Here is a 25,041-nt window from a genome sequence, read left to right as displayed (position 1 = left end):
AAAATAATAAAATAATATACTAGATAAAGATAATTATATTTAAATATGTTTAATTATGGTATTAATTATTTTTTTATTCAGTTGGAATATTTAAGATATGATAAAAATTGATTAGTTAAGTTTTAATTATTTTTTTATTTAGTTTGTATAATTAAAATATGATTGATTAATCAAGTATTAATATATTTTTTTACTTTATAATGTTATTGTTGTATTATTATAATTTATGTATAAAAATAATTTAGTTGTTTTAAATTAAATATTAATTATCTAAAAATATAATTATATCATTTTTATTTATTAATTTATTTATTATTTATACATAAATCAGACGATATAATATTCTCAGACACATAGACCAAAATTATCAGACGATATAATATTCTAGAGGTGTCTCCTACGTATTCAAGAGATGACTCTCACCCAATTCGTGGTGTAGACGTCATGCTTAAGGGGCTGTTTGGTTGAATGTAGTTGTAGAAACAGTGTAGTTGAAAATACATGCAGTTACAAATGCTGCAGTTGTAACTACACTTAGTCTGTTTGGTTTTACGCAGTTGCAACTGCTGTAGTTACATTTCTTCTGTTTGGTAATATGAAGCTGATAGTTGTATTTGTGAATTTTGTCACCTTTTCAGATAGAGTGGTGAGATTACCTTCACTAAACATAAAATAATTGTATAAGTTTATTAATCATTTAAATTTACTATTTATAAATAAATAAGTAGATATATATAATATTCTTCAACTTATTAATCGACACATTTAAAATTTTTAATTTATTTAATTTTAATATGTAAATCAAACTTTAAAATTTAAACGATTCTCTCTTTTTTTTTTATCAAATTTAATAATTATAATTAATTAAAACTTATTAAATTAACATACACGATCACATTCTATAAATTTTTTTTAAAAAAACTATATTTATATTTTAAATAAAATAAATTTAAAAAATTTAATTTTTTGCACAAAGCTTGTATTGTCTAAAAAATTTTATTAGTATGAGTTTATTTACAAGTATTTTTATTTACCTATATACATATATTATTTATTTATTTAGCTATTTATTTATTTATTTATTATTGTTAATTTGTGGGTGATCCTATCCCTCACCAACTGCTGCAGTTGGAACTACGGCCAATTTGGATGTAGTTCCAACTGCAGCATTTGGACCTTCTTGTGTAGTTGGAACTGCGGCAGTTGAACTCAACTACACTAAACCAAACAAAGGAATTGAGGCTGCATGCATTTGCAACTGCACTGCAGTTGCAAATGCGTGCAACCAAACAGCCCCTAAGTGCAGTCATACATGTAGATCAAAATTACAATTACACACATAAACCAAAATTATCACACGATGAGATTTTAGAGGTGGGCAGGTTCAAAAGGAGGCTCCTACAAAATCCGCGATATAGCACTTTGTCCAGCATAATATTTAGCCGACACTTTTATCTGATATTCAGCTTCGTTGACTGAGTATTCTAGGACCAAATCCACTCCCTCAAAATGCTTAAGTTCAATTATTATTACTATAGCATGTGATCTTTTATATTCTTAATCAATTTTTTTTTTTTTTTTTCCATCGGACGTCAAACTATTTGAGTGCTACAGCTTTTCCTCCAAACTTGAGCCAAAAAAATATTAGCATTTTGGTTGGATTTGGTTTTCCATTAATTTTTGACAAAAATGTAATCCTCAACCAGTCAAAAACCTAATCTAATTTCGAATTCAATGGAGTTGGAAGAAAAAGGTCTTTTTTTTGAGAGATAGGTAGCACGCTACCCGTTTCGTTTATTTCATTTAGAAATAAACTTAGCTAGAAATGTGAATCAAACTAAGATTCGAACTTGGGTCTCGAGTACCAAACACCAAATCCTTTGCCACTTGCTCTACGGATAGTCAGTGAAGAAGAAAAAGGTCTTTAGGAATGAATAGTGATAGTAGGATGTTTAAATGAAATTCAAAAAAAAAAAAATTATATAGCATCGACATAAAATGTGTTACACCACAATAAATTTTTTTCTTTTATTTTGTAAAGACGAAGCTAAAATTAATTCTATCATTATAATTTTAGAATGACTGAAACATCCACTTTCATCAAAAAAAGAAAAAAAAAAATTGGTACTCAAGTTGTTTGGTTTTGCTCTCATTTCTATTTTCAATTATAGTGGTTCGTAATAAAGCGAGTGATAATTAAAAACTCTAATGCAGAGGGAGGCAAAAATGTGATTTTGAAGCTCAAAATCGCATGCTGTAATTTGCAAGTTTTGATTTCGTTGCAGTGAAAATATTTGTCAGAAAAAATTTACTTTATATAGAGCCAATTGGCATATTATAGGTAGGATGTATTGTGATAATATTCATTTAAATAATTAGGAGCAACACCATATAAATATACTGCCATTATTTTTTTTAGGTACTAAAATCACAAGCACTAGATTAGAACTTTTATTTAGAAGGCTCAAAATTTTATTCTCCATTTTTAGTTGTAGCATAAGCTTAAAATCTTTTCTTTGCTGAGTGTTCTACTAAAAGTTATTATTATCGAAAGCAAAAGTGCTTATATTAAAACTTAGTCGACCCGACTATGGGGCGGGACTATCTTATCGTATAACACTATATATGTTAGCTCAAATCTCACAATTATTATCGTGGAAACCACACTCTCTAAGAATGGTGCATTTCTATACCATTAATGTATTGACGCTCATAATATACAGAATGTTACATGATTAATATAGAATACACTTTAAAAATAATATGTATGTCATTAACAGTTTATTTAATATTCAGAATCATCTAACGCTGCTAGACAAAACAATGATCGGACAAGAATACACATGATATGTTTTTTCGCTTTCTAGCGGGATGTTGAAATTTTGCTATAATTGATTCATTACGAAGTGCTTGAAACAACATTACTTATCGTAATTTAATCATTATGCTTTTTAATCATAAGTAACATAATTTTCTGCCGTTACAATCAAAACTTAAGCCTATTAAAAGAATGTAGTGATCTCGGCTAAAATACTATTAATAGCACTAAGTCATTAGTACCATTAAGTTTTCGGCCCTTAGATGAAGAGATGTAATGGTGAGAAACTTACAAGCATCAAATGCCTGGTGCTATTAATAGTATTATATCAATATTATAGCCGGACTCAGAATATAGTAATATATTTTTTTGGGGATAATTGTCTATATACTTTTCAAAACTTCGAAAATATTTCATTTATCACTACTCTTTTTTTTTTTTCTTTTCAATATACCCCTCATATGTTCCTTCGTTATTTCAAAACTACCTATATAGTTGCCACCCGTTAAGTTAACTTGAATTAAACATGAGTTAAATTTTTACCAGAGTTAAAAAAAATTAAAATATCTCTTTTGCCTTTAACTTAAGGGTGCGTTTGGTTCGAGTTATCCTGACAAGATTACAGGCAATCCTGTCAGGATTACTGTGTTTGGTTCATCCGCTATGTAATCTAGTCGTTAATGTAGCATTACAAATCGAGCAAGATTCACCGAAAATATTAACGAGAGGGGGATCGTGTATCTTGCATTACTGAAAACCAGTAATACTACATATTATGTAAAATGACAATTTTACCCTCTAACTCTCGAAACCCTTTCAATACGTTATTTTTAAAAATTTAACTTAAAATTTTGAATTGTCAACTTTTAATTTTTAATTTTTAATTTTCTAATTTAAAATTTTAAATTCTAAATTTTAAATCTTTAAATTTCAAATTTAAATTTTAAATTTTAAATTTTAAAGTATAAAGTTTAAATTAAAATTAAAATTTTACATTTTAAATTATAAGTTTGAAATTTGAAATTTTAATTTTTAAATTTCTAATTTCTGAGATTTTAAATTTTAAATTTTAAATTTTAAAATACAAATTTGTATTTTAAATTCTGATTTTTTAATTTAGATTTTAATTTTTTATTTTATATATATTTATATTTAAATTTTAGATTTTAAATTTAGAAATTTCATATTTTTTATTTTAAATTAAAATATTAAATTTATATTTTTGTTAAAATTTAAAATTTAAAATTTAAAAGATTAAATTATTTAAAATAAAATTTGGTAAAAAAATTATTGTTTGTAAACAGTAAAAAAAAATTATGAAATATGACTACGGGCAATTTTGGAATAGACTATACTTTATTGTTTAGATTACTAAATTTTATAGAGAGAACCAAACATAGTAACTCTATAAACACTGCAATCCAGTATTATATTACTGTATTAAACCAAACACACTAATGCAGTATCAGTAGTAATCTCATTTAAAAATCCATGTTACCTGAATATATTGAAATACTCTGTAACATTATATAACTTGAACCAAACGCGCCCTAAGGGCAAAAAAAAAATATTGGTGATGATAGAAGAATATATTTAAAAAGACTAAAAATTAAAATACTTTTTATACTCCTAACTGAAGGACAAATAAGAAAAGTTAGTGAAACAAATTGGAACGTAGAAAAAATATTTTTACTATTAGCCTTCTAAGAAGGATAAATTAAAAATAAATTAAAAAGTCAAAAAATTTTTAAAATTATATAAACAATTAATTTTGTTTTAAGAAAATTCCCAATTCCTAACGGCGCTTCCCAAAAAAGCACTTTCTTTTTTTAAAGGGTTTTTTTTATAAAATGATCCTTCAGAAATTTAAATTTGGCAAAATAACCATAACAAAATTTTATTTGTAAAACTAACCTCCTTTCACCACGTGGGCGTCACGTCAGGAATTACTCGAAAAGACTGTGAATCGTTCACTGCCTCCAGGGATTCCTCAAAAAGACGGTGAATCGTTCACCGCCTTCATAAGGCGGTAAACTATTCACCGTCTTTAGTACAAATCTATATTCTGATGCGCAAATTTTTCCAAACCCAGGATATGGTGTCCTTGATAAGACGGTGGATCGTTCAAAGTCTTCATAAGGCGGGAGAAGTGTTCGACTCGTTTATTAACGAGCCGAACACGAGCTGGCTCATGAGTTGGCCAACGAACAATAAATTAAAAAAAATTAGATTAAATATATATAAAAAATAAATTTATCAAATCTTATCTATTAGACTTTGATCTAATAGTTGAAATTTTACATATAAATGAGTCTTTTTATAATAAAGCTCGTATTTATATTTTTATTTTGCTAAAATAAAATAATAAAAATATATATTATATATAATTATTCATTTATGTATAAAAATATAAATTAAATAAATTATATAAATATAAAATATATGTATTCAAGCTGTTATCGAGCCGAACACGAGCGAGCTGACCCCAGCTCGTGTTCGGCTCGTTTATTAAACGAGCTGAAAAATTCAGCTCGTGTTTGAATCATTCTCCGTCTTCTCGAGGGCACAGGAATGACGGACTTGCAAGGGTGGAAAGAGGGAAAGGGAGATTTTGCATTGAAGGCGGTGAATGGTTCATCGCCTTCAGAAGGCGATGAATCATTCACCGTCTTCACAACAAATATTATAAAGACGGTAAATAATTCATCGTCTTTGTAAGAAATCCTGACGTAGCGCCCACGTGGCGAAATGAGGGTTAATTTTACGAATAAAATTTTGACAGAGTTATTTTACCAATTTTGAATTTTTGGAGGGTGATTTTATAAAAAAGCCCTTTTTAAATCCCACACCCACAATTCTCACGCCGAAGTCCGGCACCTCCGTTTGCGCACCGTTCGCAACTCCTCCCACTTTCCCCTTTCTTCTTCTTCTTCTTCTTCTTCTTCTTCAACCCCTCCCTCTATTCCCCGTCGCCATCTCAACGACTCCACCAATGGCCGAAGCTCCCGCTCCCACGAGCGCATCCACAGGTCACTCCCTCCCCTTTCCCTCTCCCTCTCCCTCTCTCTCTCTCTCTCTCTCTCTCTCTCTCTCTCTCTCTCGTGAACGCGATCCCGAATATGAGAATGAGTTTAATCGCATCTAAATTTACCCTAGATGTTTATATCTCTCCATGAAGTTGTTCATGAATCAATTGCTTGTGCTAGTTTAGTTCCTTCGCTAATTGTTGGTTTTTAATCTGTTAAATTGCTCGATTGTGAAATCTTTGATAGATGCTCTGTGTTTACCCCTTTTTTTTTTCGTTTTAATCTGAAAAAATAAAAAGATGTTGGTTTGTAGGTTAATTTGCTTCTGTGTAAGGCGTAAGCCTAAGGCCTTGTTCGGTATCGTTGCTCCTTTTTCTAGTACAAAATCTATATGATTGGATATGTCGGCGGGTGGACTTTTCAATTCTTGTTACTGTTTGTTAGCTTGCAGGAACGACGATTTCTTCAAAAAATAAATAGAAAGAAGGCAAATTTTTTTTTTAAAAAATTCCTTTTTTTTGGTGTTTCCAAAAAATTAAGCTTGGATGAAAGGATAACAAGCAATTTTTCGATCCACTTCTATACTCTTTTATATAGAAATTTTGTTTAAAAAATAAAGAAAGGGGAGTGGTACCAAACAAAGTGTAAATTTATGTTCTTTTTTGACATTTATGTATACTTGGCGCTTCATGGCACTTGGTACTTGTAGATGCTCTTCTCGACTCACATTGCACGCTTTCAGCGTGGATAGCTTACAGTTTAGTGTCTTACTTGTGGATTAAATTCTTTGTGCTTCTAACTGCCGAATTGCCAGGATACACATGCCGTGCAAAATCATGGTAGTTTGGATAGAAGATTGGTCAACGGCATNTGGCTCGCGGATTAAATTCTTTGTGCTTCTAACTGCCGAATTGCCAGGATACACATGCCGTGCAAAATCATGGTAGTTTGGATAGAAGATTGGTCAACGGCATTGTGATTGAAAATGAAACATTCATGCTTACTTGAAAAACTGTGGTTGAGACTTTCCATTTGTTGCTTTTCTTTTCTCTATCCAAAAATAAAAAAATAAAACAAACTCTGTGGAACTTTCGTGATGATACTCTCCACATTTTATCTAAATGCACGTACATGTGATTGTGTATTCCCTCCCCCCCCTTACGGTGCCTTTGCAAGCTATGTAGGAGGTTTTGTTTATACAAGTAGGTTAAACATTCCACTCTTAACAAACACAGGAGGGAATGCGGAAAACTTTGTTGTGCCTCCTGTTGAAGGTGTTGCTGGAGGTGGGACTGGTTATGGTTGGGTTGATGGCGGCTTGCAAGGTTCAAATCTATTCACCGGCAGTGTAGTTGACCCTACAAAGATTCCATCAGCAGATCTAGTGCATGTGTGGTGTATGCCAAGCACAGCTAACGTTGGGCAGCAAGAAATGCCGCGAACTTTGGAGTCTGTAAGTTTTTGTTTCGCTCTTTTTTCTTGTTTCTCATTCCTTCACTATCACAAATCTTCTGTTACTTGAAAAATTGGATGTGTGAATACTAGTAGGCACTTCCAAGTTATCTCTTGAGTATTCTTACTGCTTACTAGCTGAATATTAGATTATTATTTTATCTGGTCAGTGCCTTTTCTGCTGTTCTTCAACATCTATCTTTATTCTTTTAAGATTGTTGAAAATCGTTCATTCATATGGTGCTGCAACATGGGTTGGGTTCAACCCTGAACTAACTGACCCAACTTTGTCAATTCGTTTGGCTCGTTCATTTTAAAAGTTGTGTTGGGTTATCTCAGGAAATCTCAACCTGACATTAATTTGGGCTAGGGTTGATATCAACCTGAAACAACGGGCCATCCTGATCTCAACCTAACAGTAATTTAGAAGAGTAAAACCTTTCTTAATAGCATACTTGTTTGTCCATAATTCTTCCTTTGACATTGTTTTCCTTGTACAGTTTTATGAAATTACGTTAATGACTTTCTGTTTGGTACTTTTTGCTGACATCAAGCCATATGTGACAACCATATTGGTAGTTGGAAGCAATAATGACACGATTTGTGATTATAATTCTTGTAAAATAACTCTATTTCCCTTTTCCTGTTCATTAATGCAAATACTTCTCTCTACATTATTATGCTTTTATCATATATCATGTAGTACTTTACAACTCATAATCAGATTTATATTTTGTATAAAGAATTTAGTTGCAGCAACTATACAATACCAACTCATTTAGGAAGCCTTCTAAAGTATCCATCCGCCATAACACAGTTCATCAGTTTCAATTTAATGTGCATAATTTGGACTATAGTTTAACCTTATTTGAATGGTGGACATTGATCTAAACTTACTGATTCTTCTTCTTTCAAACATGATCTATTTGATACTTCCTTTTTGAAACATGCACGCACATGAACATGCACCAACACTCTCCCTTGCTTTGTATCATATCTGAGAATGTTTTTTGGATGAAAGATATCTCTGTTGGCGGCAAGAAATGAGAGGGAAAGTGTTCAGATTGCTTTGCGTCCAAAGGTTTCTTGGGCCAGTTCAGGTATTGCAGGAACTGTGCAGGTTCAAAGTACTGACCTGTGCTCTTCCTCAGGGGACAGGTTTGATCTTTTTTCCTATTTTAGACAAGGTCTTCTTCCTCTACTGTTCTCGAACCAATCTAACTAAATTATTTTGACGATATGTCCCATGGTAGGTTGCGGGTCGGGGAATCTGTAACTTTGCGACGTGTGGTACCTATCTTAGGTGTTCCTGATGCTCTTGTGCCTCTTGATCTACCAGCCCCTCAAATAAATCTATTTCCTGGGTAATGTTTGAACTAAATGATCTGAAGGGTGTTTTATAGTAGGTAAAAATGTACATTCCTTACTTGAACTATAGTACATTTTGCAATTGTTACCCAAACTTCAAATATTTTGGTTTTACTACAAAACCTTTTAGTGTTTTCGAAATGGCACCTCATTTGAGAGTTTTTGATTTTGCTACTAAGCTTAACTGTATTTGTAACATTTTTGGTTGAATATTTCATAATTTGTAGGAAATTCTGTTACTTGATGAATGTTGTAACAAAAATGTTAGAAATATGCTTAGGTTAGGAAGTAAAAGGAGAAACGTAAAGAACTATAGGACATTTTGAACGAGAACAGTCAAGTATTTTTCTTTCTATTGACACCCACTAACTTCCGGTTTGTTTTTACTTAAGTTATTTTCAATATTTTAAATTGGGGGTTTTGTTAAACGTATCAATGGTTCTATCAAATTTAATTGTTTAAAATGTTTTTTCAACTGATGGAACTGCAAATTTCATATATTTTTAATGGATGACAGAGCTGTCAATATTAACGAATCTCCAACTCGATTAAGGAAAATTTCTCAAATTAAACAACTAAAGAGTTGAGAAGAAAAATATGAAGTTAGTTGCCCTTCCAAAAACGGTCTATAGTCAAGGGATCTTCATACAATTTTATCTAAAAGTCAAATCTTTTGAGGACTTAAAGTTCAGTTACCCATTTCAAAAGCATAGCAAAGCTAGGCTGTAAAATCAGATTTGTCAAAGTTCAGCTAAGGTCTTTGTTTTTACCTTTATAATATCCATTCTAGGTGATACTTGTTGTTTGGCTGTCCTTTTTGTCTTTCTGTCAATTATTTGTTTTTTCTTTTCCTCTGTACAGCGAAACAACATCCATTTGGGTCTCAGTAGATGTTCCTTGTGGACAACCTCCTGGACAATATGAGGGTCAGATTTTTATTACTGCCGTGAAGACAGATGCAGAGTGATTGTCTACCCTGTCTGCCTTTTCTTTGTAGCTGCATTGTAGCTTATTTAATTTTTGAACTTGTTTTTGAATTATTTTACCTTCTATAGTTAGTGAATTAGTTTTCTTTTTAAAATTAATTGCAGATTGTCAGAGCTATCTCTAGCTAAAGCTGATAAGTATCAACTGTACAGAGAATTAAAAAATTGCCTTGATGTCGTTGAACCTGTAGATGGAAAGCCACCGGAGGAAGTGGTGCTTTTGCTGTTACTTAAATGTTTATTCTTGATCCAGTTTTATAGAAAAGCCTTGTGATTTCCTTTTATCATGTTTAGGTTGAAAGAGCTAAATCTGCTAGAGATGCATTGAGGAGGATACTTTTGCTACCGACATTTCAGGAGTTTCAGGAAGATAATGGCTCAGGAGACATGATGGATGAGGATATTTTCACCAATATTTCAGTTCGTTTAAAATTTACTGTCACCGTCTGGGATTTCACTCTTCCGCTGACCCCATCGCTTCCTGCTGTATTTGGTGTATCCTGTGATATGAACTCTTTTTCGTGCTGGAGATGGTTATTTCCAGTGCAAGTATTATGATATTTGATATTTGCATTCTTTTTCATTGTCGCATTGAATATTCCTAGGGTGCTGAGTTCTCAACTTTCTCGTTTGTCTTAGTTTCCCTCTCTGTGCTATACTAGTCAATGTTCTGAAGCAGCAAATATAAACAAGTGGCCTATCACTTGCATATTTCCTTTGCAGAAGGTGGTTGCATTGTGGTTCATGTAAGTAGTGAAAACTGATGTTGCAGAAATTTAACAATACGAAGAACGAGAACTTTTTGAGGCCTAATTTAATTTCTTGTACGATATTGAAACACAGTAATGCCCATGCCAAAGTTTGTAGTAACTTAATCAGGAAAAATATTTTAATTGCAAATGATAAATTATCAGAATACAACTTACAAGGACACATGCAGTATTTGTGTCAAAAGTACCTAAGCATCTTCATGCTTAAGCCGCTTTTATCTTTCTAAAATGCATGCTAATAGGAGTCATCCTCATGTGCTCATTAGATATACCCAAGCAGTATGTGGAAATGGTTGATGCTGGATGGAAAAGAGCCTATATCTGTATATACAGTCAAATAAGTGGTTGCTTCTACTGCTTTTATGCACGCTATGATTAATCTGTAAGTATATATTTCATACCTAAACCATTTGAGAGTTCCTATTGAAGACTCTATGCTGATTATCAGCTATGAAGTCACTTTTCTTTCAATAGTATTTTTCTTTGTTTTATTGTAACTTGTGAGTCACTAAACACAGCTACATGTAAGAGTAAACTTGTTTGAGTTCTTCAATGTGCATTTTTATATTTCATATCTTTCTGTGATGATGCCTTTCTCTAAGCAGTCATTTATCTTTACATTCCAGATTATTAAACATAGTGGAGTCTCTTTCTGGAAAGTTCTAAAAAAAAAAAATATCAACTACAGGGATATGGCATTAAGCCTCTATCAGAGAGTACAATCCCACGATGTGCTTGTAAAGTACATTGGATGTCATAATGATACTATCAGGACTTCAGCATGCCCAATAACTGATGAGAATTCACAATTCGGAGCCTCAGAGGAAACAGTTTTCCCTTTAACTCTAATTCAGATATCTGAAACTGTGATAGAGGATCGCTTTTGTCTGGAGCATGGTAGTGAAGGCTGGTATGATGCATTAGACCATCACTTTAAGTGGCTTCTGCAGTACAGAATTAGCCCTTTTTTTTGTAGATGGGGTGATAGCATGAGAATTTTGGCGTATACTTGCCCTTGGCCAGGTTCTGCTTTTATGCTGAACGAACATTTCAGTTATATAGAAGTCTCCTTTTCCGTATTCACATTTTTGTTTATCTTCACACAACTTGGTTGCTGTACTATGCATAAAATATTTCTCTTTTCTTTTTTTTTTGTTTCGTTTGCCTTTTCAGCTGATCATCCAAGAGCTGATGAATATTATTCGGATCCAAGATTAGCAGCGTATGCTGTACCATACACACCTATACTTTCATGGTATGCCTCCTCTTCGTTATTTCTTCTATCGTCTGTAGGTTGGTTTTATGATGTAAAAATTTGCACTTTCACATGCAACAGCACTGACAGTGCAAAGGTTGCCCTGCAAAAGGAGGTTGAGATATTGAAGTCAAAGGATCATTGGAGAAAAGCTTATTTTTATTTGTGGGATGAGGTATATAAATGCTATTCGAAAATTCATTATTTTGTCTATTATGCTCTGTCGGTGGTTAGCTTGATTTCACAGAATATAATTAATTGAGGCAAGTTAAAACAGTGAGATGATTTTGCTACTCTTTTGTTTTTTTGGTTGAGGAGATGTTGCTTTGTTTGCTTTTAAACTCTTACCCTAGCTATCTCTCTTTTATGGCTTTGCCTTGTGGCATTGTATGCTAGCATATGCAGTGCTGTTACATCAAGCAATTGCCGACTTTCTTGATGATTAGCTAATACATATTCTTGAATTTTCAGCCAGTGAATTTGGAGCAGTATGATTTGATCCGTAGCATGTCTAGTGAGATACGGGCTTATGCACCTGATGCTCGTGTTCTAACAACTTATTACAGTGGTAAATATTTTATACAGCTTATCTGCAACTGCTGTGGCAACCTACTTCCTCTAACATATTTTTCAGAGGAAAAAAACTGAAGAAATCTTATTTAAAAGCATGCCCCTCGTACTACTCTCAATACTATAATTACCACTAAAGTAGAAATTAGAGTCCTAACTAATTGGGTTTGGCAACATGAATATCAGTGTTCTCATCAACTCTATCTTACTTAATGTCCTCCATAAAGAAAAGGCCCATCATAACTTTTCATAATCTTTTCATTTAATTGCTACTACTGAAAACTTGCAATGAAGAGAATAAATTTACATCTTGTTGTTTTCTTTTCTGATGCCATTCATCATGTTGGCAGATATCAACTAATTGTAGGATTGATGTTCATGGAGTGATGTAGTTTAGAAAGTAAGAAAGTTATGCTTATTGAGTTGAATGGTGGTCCCTTTAAGTATTAGATAGGACCTCCTCGTTTCATGTCCTTATAGGCAGAATTGGTTTGTACAATTCTTTGTGCCTAGTTATTAGTAGTAAATCCCTAACAAGTATTGGCATACTCTACCTATTGATAATATTTCTTTACTTGCGATGGCTCTTCATGTAGGTCCAAGTGGTGCAGATCTTGCTCCGAACACTTTTGAGGCCTTTGTCAAAGTTCCAAACATTCTTCGACCACATACTCAAATATTCTGTACAAGGTATACTTCTTATTCCTTTGCTCCTCCCAAAAAATTTTGCTTCATCAAAATTTCTTATCTCGTTATTAGCTACATTTCTTCTGGGACTTGACAAAAAGTACTCTATATCACGACAGCACTAGGGTTTTCATTTGATATTTTGGTTGCTGCAATCGTAGATGACCTATTGTGACGATCATGAAGACCACTCAAATCAAATCAGCATTAAGTTGAACTCACCACATGATAAATAGATAAGCTCTAGGTAACATAAAAAGGGCGCTAATATGCATAGATAAGATTTTGTTAGGGGAAGAGCAAATTTGCTGTCTTACCCACTGGTCTCTTCTATAGAATGCCAATACAGGTAGTAAACGACGAGTAGAATTGGAAAGTGGTCAAAAAACCGAGCCTTAACTGAAACTCGAGCCAAACCCGAGACTCAATCGAATCAGAAACAGCATGAGAAACCCTGAACCTGCGTACCCAAAATGCGAAATGACCTGAACCTGAGCAATTGGATGTCTGAAGTAATCTGAACCCTTGGAACTTGAACCAAAGTTAACTAACTATTTGTCGTATTATGAACTTTCAACCTTTATTCTTGAGTTTTAATCTTGATAAAAAAACTATCTAACTAATGTCTTAAAGATCAAATTATTTTTGGGCATTTATTTATATCTGTTCTTTCAAATAGAAACCTGATCAAGGTCTGACATTACTTTTCATATGTAGGAATCAGCTGAAACTTTGTATTTTGGCCTATGCTGTACAAATCTGTTGAAAATGGAATGCAATACTTTAGCTGTACTAGCTAAGTGGACATGCAATGCATGTCACACACATCTAAGAAAACACAAATAAGTTTTATAATTTTTTAACTTCAATTTTATTTTAAATTCATACTTTTTAACAGTATGTCATCCAAATGGCATAAAATATATCAATAAATTAAAATTAAAATTTTTATTTAAGATTCTATAAGAAAATTGTTGATTGTTGTGTACGGTGCACTAGGCTTATGGGACAATAACGGGGAACAGAAGGGAGGGGAGGGGAAGCAGCAACGGATAGAGAGAATTTTTTGAATTTAAATTTTGTTTTACATCCATACTTTTAAATAGTTTGTCATCCCAATGACATAAAATATGTCATAAATTAAATTTTAAAAAAATTGAATTTATGATTCTATAATAAAATTGTTGATTGTGGTGTACGGTGCATTGGGCTCATGTGACAAAAATGGGGAACGGAAGGGAGTGGAGGGGAAGCAACGGATATACAACGGATATACACACACACAGCACGAATTCCACTCATGAGTAAAAAACCAGGAATTGTTAGTTTCTATAATCAAGAAAAATTTATTTGCCGATAATGTTTCAGGCTTAGTCTTACAAGGGTATTTTTGGAATGTAATTCGACAGATGCATTTTTTGCCATCCATTAGATTAGGTCCAATTTTTGAAAATTAATTCATTAAAATTATTTTAAAACTAGAACTTTGAAATCTATGGTTTTTAAGTGATAGATTATATAGTTAATGGATGAGATTATCTGGAGAGGAGTGATATCAGAATTGAAAAAAGTTGGCAATTTTGGAATAAAACCTCTAACAAATCTCCCTCTATTATAAGCAGTATAGCTTTAAATCTGCATGCGGATATGAAAATTGATTTTATAGCTGAACAACTTAAATGTTGTGCACAGTATGTTAATCCTTGTAGTTACTACTGTTTATCATATCACAAATGATATATTGCTATTCTTTGTACAGTGAGTGGGTTCTTGGAACTAGAGAGGACTTAGTGGGAGATATTGTTGCTGAACTTCAGCCAGATAACGGTGAAGTAAGTTGGGAAATCTGATTTCTTTTCATTTAATGAATTGTCAACAATATGGTTTGTTTTCAGGTGTCAACTGTAATTTATCTTGATACTTGGCAATGCCAATTTGATATTTTATCATCATTCTCGAGACCTTGAGACTTTTATCATATTTTTGGTATAGGCCTATCACATGCTTGTAGCACCTGCTCCAAGAAGCTCATTGTAGTGGTTATGTTACCTAGCATGCAATACGTAAGTAGGCTCTTTCTATTACGAGTAATATGCAAGATTTGTTATGACTCGTCTAACTCAAACACATATTTACCAACTTTGGTAGATTTAGTGGCTCTCAAACCATCAAGGCATAGCATGTTCTATTTATGTTGAGTGCATATAAGAGAACTCCAAAGTATTTAGTAGGAAGCAATGATAAATGTTTATGATTGTTGTATTAATTGCGATTGCCATATTGCTGAATTTGCACTGCCAGGATTTGGTTCCGATTGCCAAGTTAGGATCTAGTCTTGCAAAGCAGAATCCCCACCTCCTCTCTCCAGCACACTAGAGAAAAAAGAGAGAGAGAGAGAGAGAGAAAGAAAAAGAAAGGGAAAAAGGGTAGACGAGGATATAATTAAAACCACACTGCATACTTACTGATAATGAAGGTTTTTTTTTTTCCTTTTTGTTATTGCATGCTCATAGTTGTTTTCATTTACGCCTTCCAGAAAATTCTTATTGACATATTTTCTTTCGGAAAGTTGAAATAGTGTGAGCCTACCATTGTGTTCATATTGATGGAAAAAGGGTTGATGTATCTTTTCTGATGAACTGAGTGACTTTGACATCACATATTTTATAATTCCCAGATAACCAAGCACGTATGACCATTGCGTTCTAGAAGCATGTCTGGATCCATCTATGACCAACCTGTTGTTTCACTGAACTGGATTGAATTTTCCTCAATTGCACCATTAATGGATACCTTGAATGCTCCAACAGATTGTGAATCTAGTGGAAAGTTTGCATTTGCTTTCATTGGCTTGTGATTGTTTGACAATACTATCCTATCTTTTGGGCTAATACCCTTTGTAAATGAATTTATATGTTGGATTTCCTGTTTTTTACAACATTCATATTTGGAAAATTATTATGAATTATGCATTGCTGTCGTAAGTCACACCAATTATGCTAGATCATGTGCTCTTTTCTTGAAGTTAAGACTAAAGAGTAAAGAGTATAGTTTGTTTAAACTGTCACACACTAGTTAGGCAGTGTTTCATTTTTCTTATATAACACCTTTTTCATGTTTAGTCAGGTTTACCTATGGTTATTACTAGTTTGTCTATTCTCATTATTTTATGCTTTCATGCTTTTAATTTTGTGTTTTCCTGAAGTCTCCTTTTCCAAGTGTAGGAATGGTGGACTTACGTTTGCTTGGGTCCATCTGATCCCCACCCAAATTGGCATCTCGGGATGCGTGGCACGCAACACCGTGCAGTGATGTGGAGAGTCTGGAAGGAAGGCGGTACAGGTTTTCTTTATTGGGGTGCTAACTGTTATGAGAAGGCCACAGTGCCTAGTGCTGAGGTACTATCCAGTATTTAAATTTTGTCATTATGATATCTTGTTCTTCCGAAATTTTTCCTTTGTCCTTCTCTTTAGCATCTCCCAACCTCGCCTCCCCTAATGGATGCTTTGTGGAAACCTAATAATAATAGATAATAGCGGTAAACACTATAACGTAATGCTTGTAAACAAGTATTTAGCTCAGTTGCATGCGCAGTATCAATGAATGACCCTTTTAGAGTTTACGTATATTGCTCTAAGACTCGTCATCAAAGTTTCTTTCGGTCATAACACCTAATTGGTGTCTGAAATCGGTAGTGATCAAGCAATCAGCTTAGTCTCAAAAGTTCCACAATTTCTAGGGTGCCCTTTAGTTGATTGGGTTAATAATTTTTCAAGCTGGTTGAGCCAGATAAAATGTGTCTGAGTGGTCAAAGCACATGCCTTTCTTCCACCCGTCCAATTTGTTTAATCCACTGTGCCTATCTCGATGTTTCCTTCAGTTGACATGATTCATACTTCTATCCTATAGTAAATTAGTAGGAGATGGTTGAAATCTGTAAACATTTTTCACGAACAATGCAGATAAGATTCCGACGAGGTCTTCCCCCTGGTGATGGAGTGCTGTTCTATCCTGGTGAAGTTTTTTCTTCATCACATGAACCAGTTGCTTCAGCTCGGCTGGAACGGCTTCTCAGTGGCATGCAGGTAATATAGCTCTTAGAGTATATATACTTTATGTATTATGATATATTATTAATTGAGTCACATGACTACTCTACATCGTTTATAAATACTAGCGGCATGCTCTTTTCTCCACGCTTTCATAGTGTCAGAGTAGGAGATTATGAGTTCGAGTCTCCTTAGGTTCCTATTGTTATTTAATTTTCTTTTATTAAATTAAGTTTATGCCTTTGGCTTGTTAAAAAGCTTCGAGCCCAAACGTGAGGACGAGTGCTGAATGTAAATATTAAAAATACCGTACTCTAACAGCTTAGACTATTGGAGAAAAACAATTGTTTTATATAATTTAACAATAGCCACGATAAAATCCTCTTGTTGTTTTAGTTTTACTCTGTTGCCAATAGATTGAGCTCAATCATGCGTGCAGAATATTGTATCAAAGAACACAAGCCCATCCCAATGATAAATTAACATCATCGAGGCACCGTAAGTCGTCCATTGATGAAACCTCCATTGAAATACAGTATGTCGTCTGTGTACTATTCACTGCAGTACTACTATCCCGTAAGCGCGCGCCTGTTTATCCATAACTATTCATCTAAATAAAATCTCGATGTCTCGATGGATGACTTATTGTGCAGTTCCCTTAAGATATTACAATGTAAGATTTATTGTGGCTTTCCATTTTGATTGGCTACTTAGGTTTTTTACTTTCTCCTTTTGGTTGATGGTCTGCAGGACATTGAATACTTGAAGCTATACTCGTCAAGATACGGTAGAGACGAAGGATTGAATCTTCTGGAGAAGACCGGTATCTATCTCGGTCCCGAACGCTACACGCTCGACCACGGCCCGATCGACTTGATGCGAGCGGAGATCTATCGGACCTGCAGATCCTGAGAAAGTGCTTTTTATTTCATTTGTTGGGTTTTCTCTCGTCATTCCTCTGTTTAGCAGCTTTGTTTGATGCTGAATCTCGCTGCCACTCTTTTTCCTTCTTTTTGGCTACATTACGATCCATTGTACCTGCAAACTTTTTGCATACAAATTAGGAACACTCCTTATTTTGTAACCTGTGGAGAATTATATAAACCTAAAATTTAGGTAAAAATATTGCCCTTTTAGATCTGGCCATCTAATCTTTAAAAATTTCGATTTTACTATTTAACTTTTTGATAGATTTGAGCCGACTAGTGATTATCTAACTTCAAAATTGAATGCTTTTTTTTTTTTTTTCTCTCTCTCTAGCAGGTTTAATTAGTCCATTTTATGTAATTTATGTACCTATAAATTTATTAATTATCTTTAATTTTGTATCTGAATGGCCACCACATGACTTAAATTAAAGAAAATTGATATGTTGAGTAGTAACAGCAAAATTTTAAAAGGTTGGGTAATTAATTTAAAATGACAATTTTATGACTTGAAATAGATTTGCGGTAGGAGATCGTGAAAATATTAATTTACCCGCAATTCGTCCCAAATCTGCGTACCAAATTCTATCCTAAATTTGTCCGAATAATATTTAAATTATAAGATAATTTTTAAATTTTTAAGAATATTATTTGAATTTTAAATATTAGCTATTTTGAAATTAAATGTGCTTTAAAAGGTAATTGCTTTTATGGTTTTTTTTAATTTTTATTATAACAATAAAAAATTAATATTATTTAATTTGTACTTGAATAAAAAATTTAAAAATAAGGATTAGAGGGCGAGCTCAAAATGAGTGTCGAAACGAATTTTTAGGTGGGCAGGTTATTGAATATATATTTTATCCCGTCAAGAAAGTGGGGCGGGAGGCAAGGCAGGTCTCCTACCGTCAAATCTGTCCGGCTTGCATCCCTAGTTCTATATCACAGAACTATATAGTGGATGCACAGAAATTTTCGCGCAGCCATATTTTTTTAATTTTTTGGCATGTATATATATCGTATCCAATCTAATATATTCAAATTAGATCTATATGAAATTTCTTACATTAAATTGATCCATAATCTAGTATATGCTAAATTGTCTAATACCATAAGTAAATATAATTAAAATTAATATTTACTTTATTTTTTGTGATTTAAGTTAAACTAACCTATGCCCTGTTCAAATTCAAATTCAAACTCAAACTCAAAAACTAATTTAAAAAAAACTTTTAACCAAATTAGAAATTGAAAACCCACAAAACCAAGCAGTAAAGTTCTTGTAATATAATTTGGCCCTGTTTTGGCCCAATAAGAGCCCAAGTGATAAAAATGACCAATAACGATCCATTTAACAAATTCCACGCTTGCGTTCGAAGAGAGGCCCCGAACTCTCTATCTCTCTCTCTCTCTCTGTCGCAAAACCCTAATCCGATCTAATCCCCGTCGCCAGGTGGGAGAAAGAAGGAATCGGAGAATCGCGCTCCGCGTACTCTTCTCCTCTTCTCCGATCCCCCACTTTCTCTTTCCACTATCTATTTCGATTTCTAGGGTTAGGGTTTCCTGCGGAAGAAGTGGAGAAATCGCCCGGAGGTGCTGGATCTTTTCCTTTTTTGTCATTTCTTTCTTTCATCGCTTGCTCTTTGTAATAGTTTAGGTTTTGGGCTTCCAGGTTGGATTCAGAATGCGAAATCTATACAATTTTGCTTGTTTTTCTTAGTTTTTGGTGTATTTTTTCCGATAATTGGTATGTGAAATGAGAAATTATATTGTGGACAGGCGAATGTTTGGGGATAGAGATAAAAATGGCTCTTTTTGATGATTTACATATATTTTGTTGAATTATGAAGTTCCTATCCTGCTCTTTTTGGAACCCTAGCTGTTTCTTCTATGATTTTACTTTCTTCTCCATCTAAAAGGTGGTTTTTCTCCCAGGATTCAGAGTCGAATTTGATTTGTGAGTTATGAGATTTGCCATTGTAGGCTGCTTAAGGATTACGAAGGGACAAAACTGCTTCTTTTACTAGGATAATATGCGATCGTCTTCTTCATATCTTTTGGGTTCGAAGGCGCTTCAGATGTCGCTCGAGTTCCTGATGGGACGGCAAAGCTGCAGCTTGTCGACAGGCAGTAATGGATTCCAAAATTTGCGCCCATTCTCCAGTCTCGTCAGCAATGTCTCGCAGTTTCATATATCTGATCAACAAGCGGCGGCATCTCTTTCCAGAAAGGTCTCGCAAGCTCTTTCTCGTGTGAGTCATCATCTTTCCTTCTTGAAGGATGTGCAGAAATTGAGACCTTTGGGAATTGCCAGTGCTTCTTTTCACAATGGAAATCTTGATAATTTTGGACAAGTTGGGAGGAGGTTCGGTTTTGTAAATCGAGAAGAGCCGTGGATGAAGGAATCTTCATTTTTTTGGCCTTCCTTCTATTCTTCTGGAGCAGCTCCTGATGTCTCTTTTGATGGGTCTCCGCGTGATGTTCAGGACCAGCAGCTTGAGAACTCTACGGGCTCCTCTGACCAGTATGTTTTTCATCTTAATTATATATTCTTCTGATTATGTATGGTTATATGCTCCAGAAGAAAAGGAAAGCACAATGTAGTGTTAATCGTTCATAGCTGACTTATACACTGCATATGTAGTTATGCACCTAATATATGGAAACTGGTCAGTAATTTCCCATTTCTCGTTGTAGATGGGACTTTTCAGTGATGGCTTTATCTTAGTGAATGGTTATTCCAGTCATCTAGGAAGTGTAGGTTTAACTTGCGATAATACTCTCATCTCTAATTTAGGTTAGGTTGAGTGCATTTTGCACTCAATACCTGCACTTGGTGGAGCCTTCTGCACTGGGATGTTCTCTTTGGCTGGGACTTGCACTTATTATGTTAGTTGCATTTTCTGTTTGGGGGAGAACATGATCACCTAAAGTGCAATTCTTGCTTTGTATATATGAAGAGAAATGAGCAGCTAATATTATTTGGAAAGACTAGAAAACAAAAAGTTTGGTTGCTGTTGGGAAAGCAGCCCATAATTGTAAGGTTGTAGGAGGATTTGCTAGTCTGAAGGCCTACACCAGAAACAATTGAAATGGCCTGTGTCCTAAGATAAAATAAGCATATTAATGTACACAGTTCATTCCTTCATATTACATCTTTTGGGGTGCCCCATGTTTGATGCTGTTTTTATATAGACAACGGAGATGCCAATAATTGTGTTAATTTTGAGAACTCATATTAGATTCAATAGTTCTTACTGTCCTGGTACATATTCCCCCTAAACTTGCATAAAACATGGAACAGAAATTGAAAGTATAGCAAAAGTGTATGTGAATTCTTTTTTCTTTTTTTTTTTATTTGCATTGCTTCCTCTGTTTAAAATCTATGAGCAATGGTTGAGATGAAATTTCACTTTTACATTTAAGAGGATCCCAAGTTTGTTAGGCTGATTTTACTTTAAAAAATAAGGAGAATACCCCAGATTTATCCTTATTTTCCACTAATTGGCTACTGAACTGATCGTGGAGAAAATAGAATCCCTATTTCCCGGTTATCAAATTTCACCAAATCATTTGAAATTTTTGTTATTCAAAGAAGATCAAAATGGAAGAAATAGTGAAACATGGAAAAATGTGGAATTAGCATGTTTTCACTTTATGAGATAGATAATTCTGAAACTAATTGAAAATTTACTATGGTTTATTATCAATTTAGTTTTGTGAGCTTTGTTGTCTGCTAATTTTATCAGGCATTTAGTCTTTTTCTTTTGCTTTATTATTGCTAAAATATTTGTGAAGATATCTAAGCCAATAAAACAGCTAAAATGGAACCATCCTTTTTCCCACTTGAATTTTGTTGGTTGGTGGGACCTTTCCCCTGTAAATAGCCTCCTTAGCTGGGATATTTTTAGAGAGTGCTTCTCACTCTTACCATAGATGTGTATCTGTAAATTTAGTCAAAGATGAATAATGTTAAATATCGAACTATGTAGGTTGGTAAGTTATTTATATTTTATACAATTCTTGTTACAGGAACAAACCAAGTGAGAGAACCCTGAAGCTGCTATCTGGATCATGCTACTTGCCACACCCCGATAAGGAAGAAACTGGTGGAGAAGATGCTCATTTTATATGTGATGAACAGGCCATAGGAGTGGCTGATGGTGTTGGTGGCTGGGCAGATCTTGGTGTTGATGCAGGACAGTATGCTAGAGAGCTTATGTCTCATTCACTGGTGGCTATACAAGAAGAGCCAAAAGGATCCATTGATCCAGTAAGAGTGCTCGAGAAAGCTTACATGAGCACGAAAGCCAAAGGATCATCAACAGCATGCATCATTGCTCTCACAGATAAGGTTTGCTCATTCCTTTCTTTTATGTACTGTTTCGCGGGTTATTGTGCACCTATGGTTTCTTTCTTTGATATCATCTCTTTCAGGCATTTCATATCATTTACCTGCCGAATTTTTCAAATTGCAAGCCTAAATCTGTTGTTGCCACACCAAGCAATGACACCTAGACTACAAACTATTATTGCGTATGCTGTCAGCCCAGCTTCTCCATGCCTGTCAGAATGATATATAATTTCTTTCTCACTTTTGAATAATCATGGCAGAAATGGAGATGGGCCCCTAAGAAATGCACAACCAACAGAATTTAGCGTTGATACAATTGTAATAACTTGGTAAGAGGAGTCCTAACAAAAGATAGTGAGCTAACTAGGGAAGTGGGTTCAGCATAGATTGGTTCATCAGGATGACTATATGATCGATTGCAGTGCTCATTTGCTGCCATCAGACAAAGCATCATCGATCACTAGGCAGATATCTTTAACATTTGAGAGTACTTTATCAGCCACTAGTGTGCTTCCACTGCCTTTTATTAGCCACTGGTGTACTTTATTAGCCACTAGTGTGCTTCCACTGCCTTTCATTGAAATTCATGCTCCTGAAAAATAACTTGTATGAAAGATGAATAGATACAGAGGTACAAATGTTTGAGGATCTGACAGTATTTGGAAAGGAAATATTCGTTGTTCTGGGTTTCTTGAATTGAAAATGAAAAGAGGGAGGGTGGTTTAAAACAGATATTGTCATAGGATATGTCAGAAAAAGCTAGAGAAAGGTTGAAGATTTGATGGTTATAGGTGATTAGTAGAGACTAGAGATCTTTCTGTTTTAGATTTGGGAAAAAGTATTATTATTATTTAGAATAAATTTGAGTGACAAGGGGGGAATTACAGGAGAGCATTAATTAGCTGCTTGAGTTGGATAGTCACAAAAAATAGGATTGTGTTTCCAAAGAGGTTCATTTAGACGGATCAAATATACAAACCCACGTTATGCCAAATTGAGGTTTGTGGGGTTGAGCTGAAGTTCTTGGCAAATTCTTTGCATTCCGGTAAAAGAAATTGCCATGGTATTCAAGAACTAAATAAAATAAAAATTTGCTGCATAATGGGCATTTTCGTGTATTTACATTTGTGCTTAGGTGGAGCTACATATGTATATTCTCATGCATAGCTCCACTCAAATCTTTATTCTTTTGGAGTTCTTGCTCGCAGAGCTTTTAGAATAACAAACAATCACAGCACTATTCTTTCTGCTCAAGGCAATTACTGCATTAGGGATAACCTTTTCATGCATACATATTCTCGTGAACTGTTCATGTCATGGTCAAATAAGTGGAGTTATTACTATTCAGGAACAAGCTTCACATCAAATCAAATAATAAAATTCTTATGCTGCTCTTTTCCTGCTAATTAAACAAAATAACCCAAGAAGGTAATGGGAGATTTGTTTTTTCCCTTTCTATCGAAAAATTTCTCTCAGAGGACCGAAGGGTGTGAACTTTCCTTTTATGTTCGGCATTTATAATTTTCTAGGCATCTCTAATGGCTAACCTCTCTTAGTTTGCTTTCTGGTTACAGGGAATTCGTGCGGTGAACCTTGGCGACAGTGGCTTCATAGTTGTTAGAGATGGATGCACAATCTTCAGATCACCTGTGCAGCAGCATGACTTCAATTTTACTTACCAGCTTGAGAGTGGCAATTCAAGTGACCTGCCTAGTGCTGCCCAGGTATGTTCATCTTCTCCTCTAATATGTTACATATTCGTTCTGAATATCTGGCTTGCAGGCCTTTTACATAAATAAAGAGTCAGATAAAGTTACTGCAGTATAGCTATCAAACATTCCCTACTTCTGTGCTGAACAGGTATTCACTGTTCCTGTCGAATCCGGCTATGTTGTCGTCGCGGGAACTGACGGGCTATTTGATAACTTGTACAACAACGAGATCACCGCCGTGGTCGTTCACGCCGTCCGGGCCGGATTGGAACCTCAAGTGACCGCCCAGAAGATAGCCGCTCTGGCTCGCCAGCGGGCCCTGGATAAGAACCGGCAAACACCCTTCTCGAGCGCCGCCCAGGACGCAGGATATCGATACTACGGGGGAAAGCTCGACGACATTACCGTCGTGGTATCGTATATCACCGCATTCGGCACATGAATCATGTCACCGACTGTTGTTTCCTTTTGTAGATAAATAGTTCTTTGCACCAACATGTTATAATTAGAAAGTAGCACTGATATCTTCTTTTCTATCTGTACCATACAAATGGTGTTACAGGAGGATTTTCTAGGGAATATCAAATCCCAGTGAACTTGCTTTTGGTATTGAGTTGCTCTCCATTCGTAGAAATTTGTGGGATTAACGCACTCGAGATGATACTCCTGTGTTGCTCTTTTTCCACCTTTTTATTACATTTGGTTTCTAACCATGTTTCTCTTTTCCTTGAGTCTACTGAAAGGGCCTTGCTTTTCTTGGTGCCATGCTATGTTAGATAAGATTATTACGTTATAAGATTAATTGAGAAAGTTTAAACTTTTTTCCCCTTTTTTTAAGTCTAATTAAGCTGAATTTGTTGCCGTGTGAGACGCCCCAAGGATCTTCTGATTCGGCGGGCCTAATATAAAATTAGGATAAGTTACACTTTTAGTCCCCAAACTGTGTGATGTGTGATATTTTGATCTTTTAAATTTTAGTTTACTATAATTTTTTATTCAAATTTTATAAATTATTATAATCAAGTATTTTACTATTAGTGCATCATCAATCTATATCACTTTCACATT

General features: G+C 34.3%; 2 protein-coding genes across 4 annotated transcripts; both read left to right on the top strand.

Moving 5' to 3' along the window:
• LOC109714309 lies at positions 5,687-18,117 on the top strand. The gene is made up of 16 exons (XM_020238886.1): positions 5,687-5,847; positions 7,080-7,297; positions 8,318-8,454; positions 8,550-8,660; positions 9,526-9,627; positions 9,756-9,864; positions 9,945-10,145; positions 11,275-11,443; positions 11,594-11,675; positions 11,757-11,850; positions 12,147-12,243; positions 12,842-12,935; positions 14,692-14,764; positions 16,157-16,330; positions 16,895-17,017; positions 17,732-18,117. The coding sequence occupies exons 1-16, from the start codon at positions 5,811-5,813 to the stop codon at positions 17,891-17,893; spliced, it is 1,983 nt and encodes a 660-aa protein (XP_020094475.1). The 5' UTR covers positions 5,687-5,810; the 3' UTR covers positions 17,894-18,117.
• LOC109716386 (probable protein phosphatase 2C 55) lies at positions 19,270-24,735 on the top strand. Of its 3 annotated transcripts, none has more exons than XM_020241813.1 (5): positions 19,270-19,500; positions 19,891-20,431; positions 21,940-22,261; positions 23,836-23,985; positions 24,122-24,735. In XM_020241813.1, exons 2-5 carry the CDS (start codon positions 19,941-19,943, stop codon positions 24,413-24,415), a joined length of 1,257 nt encoding a protein of 418 aa, XP_020097402.1. In that variant the 5' UTR covers positions 19,270-19,500; positions 19,891-19,940; the 3' UTR covers positions 24,416-24,735. The 3 variants fall into 3 exon arrangements, with proteins under 3 accessions (XP_020097402.1, XP_020097410.1, XP_020097393.1); XM_020241821.1 differs by having other exon boundaries at positions 19,850-20,431; XM_020241804.1 differs by having other exon boundaries at positions 19,843-20,431.

This window comes from Ananas comosus, linkage group 1 (assembly GCF_001540865.1).
Source record: "Ananas comosus cultivar F153 linkage group 1, ASM154086v1, whole genome shotgun sequence".
NCBI lineage: Eukaryota > Viridiplantae > Streptophyta > Magnoliopsida > Poales > Bromeliaceae > Ananas > Ananas comosus.
This window is presented reverse-complemented; position numbering and strand designations above follow the sequence as displayed.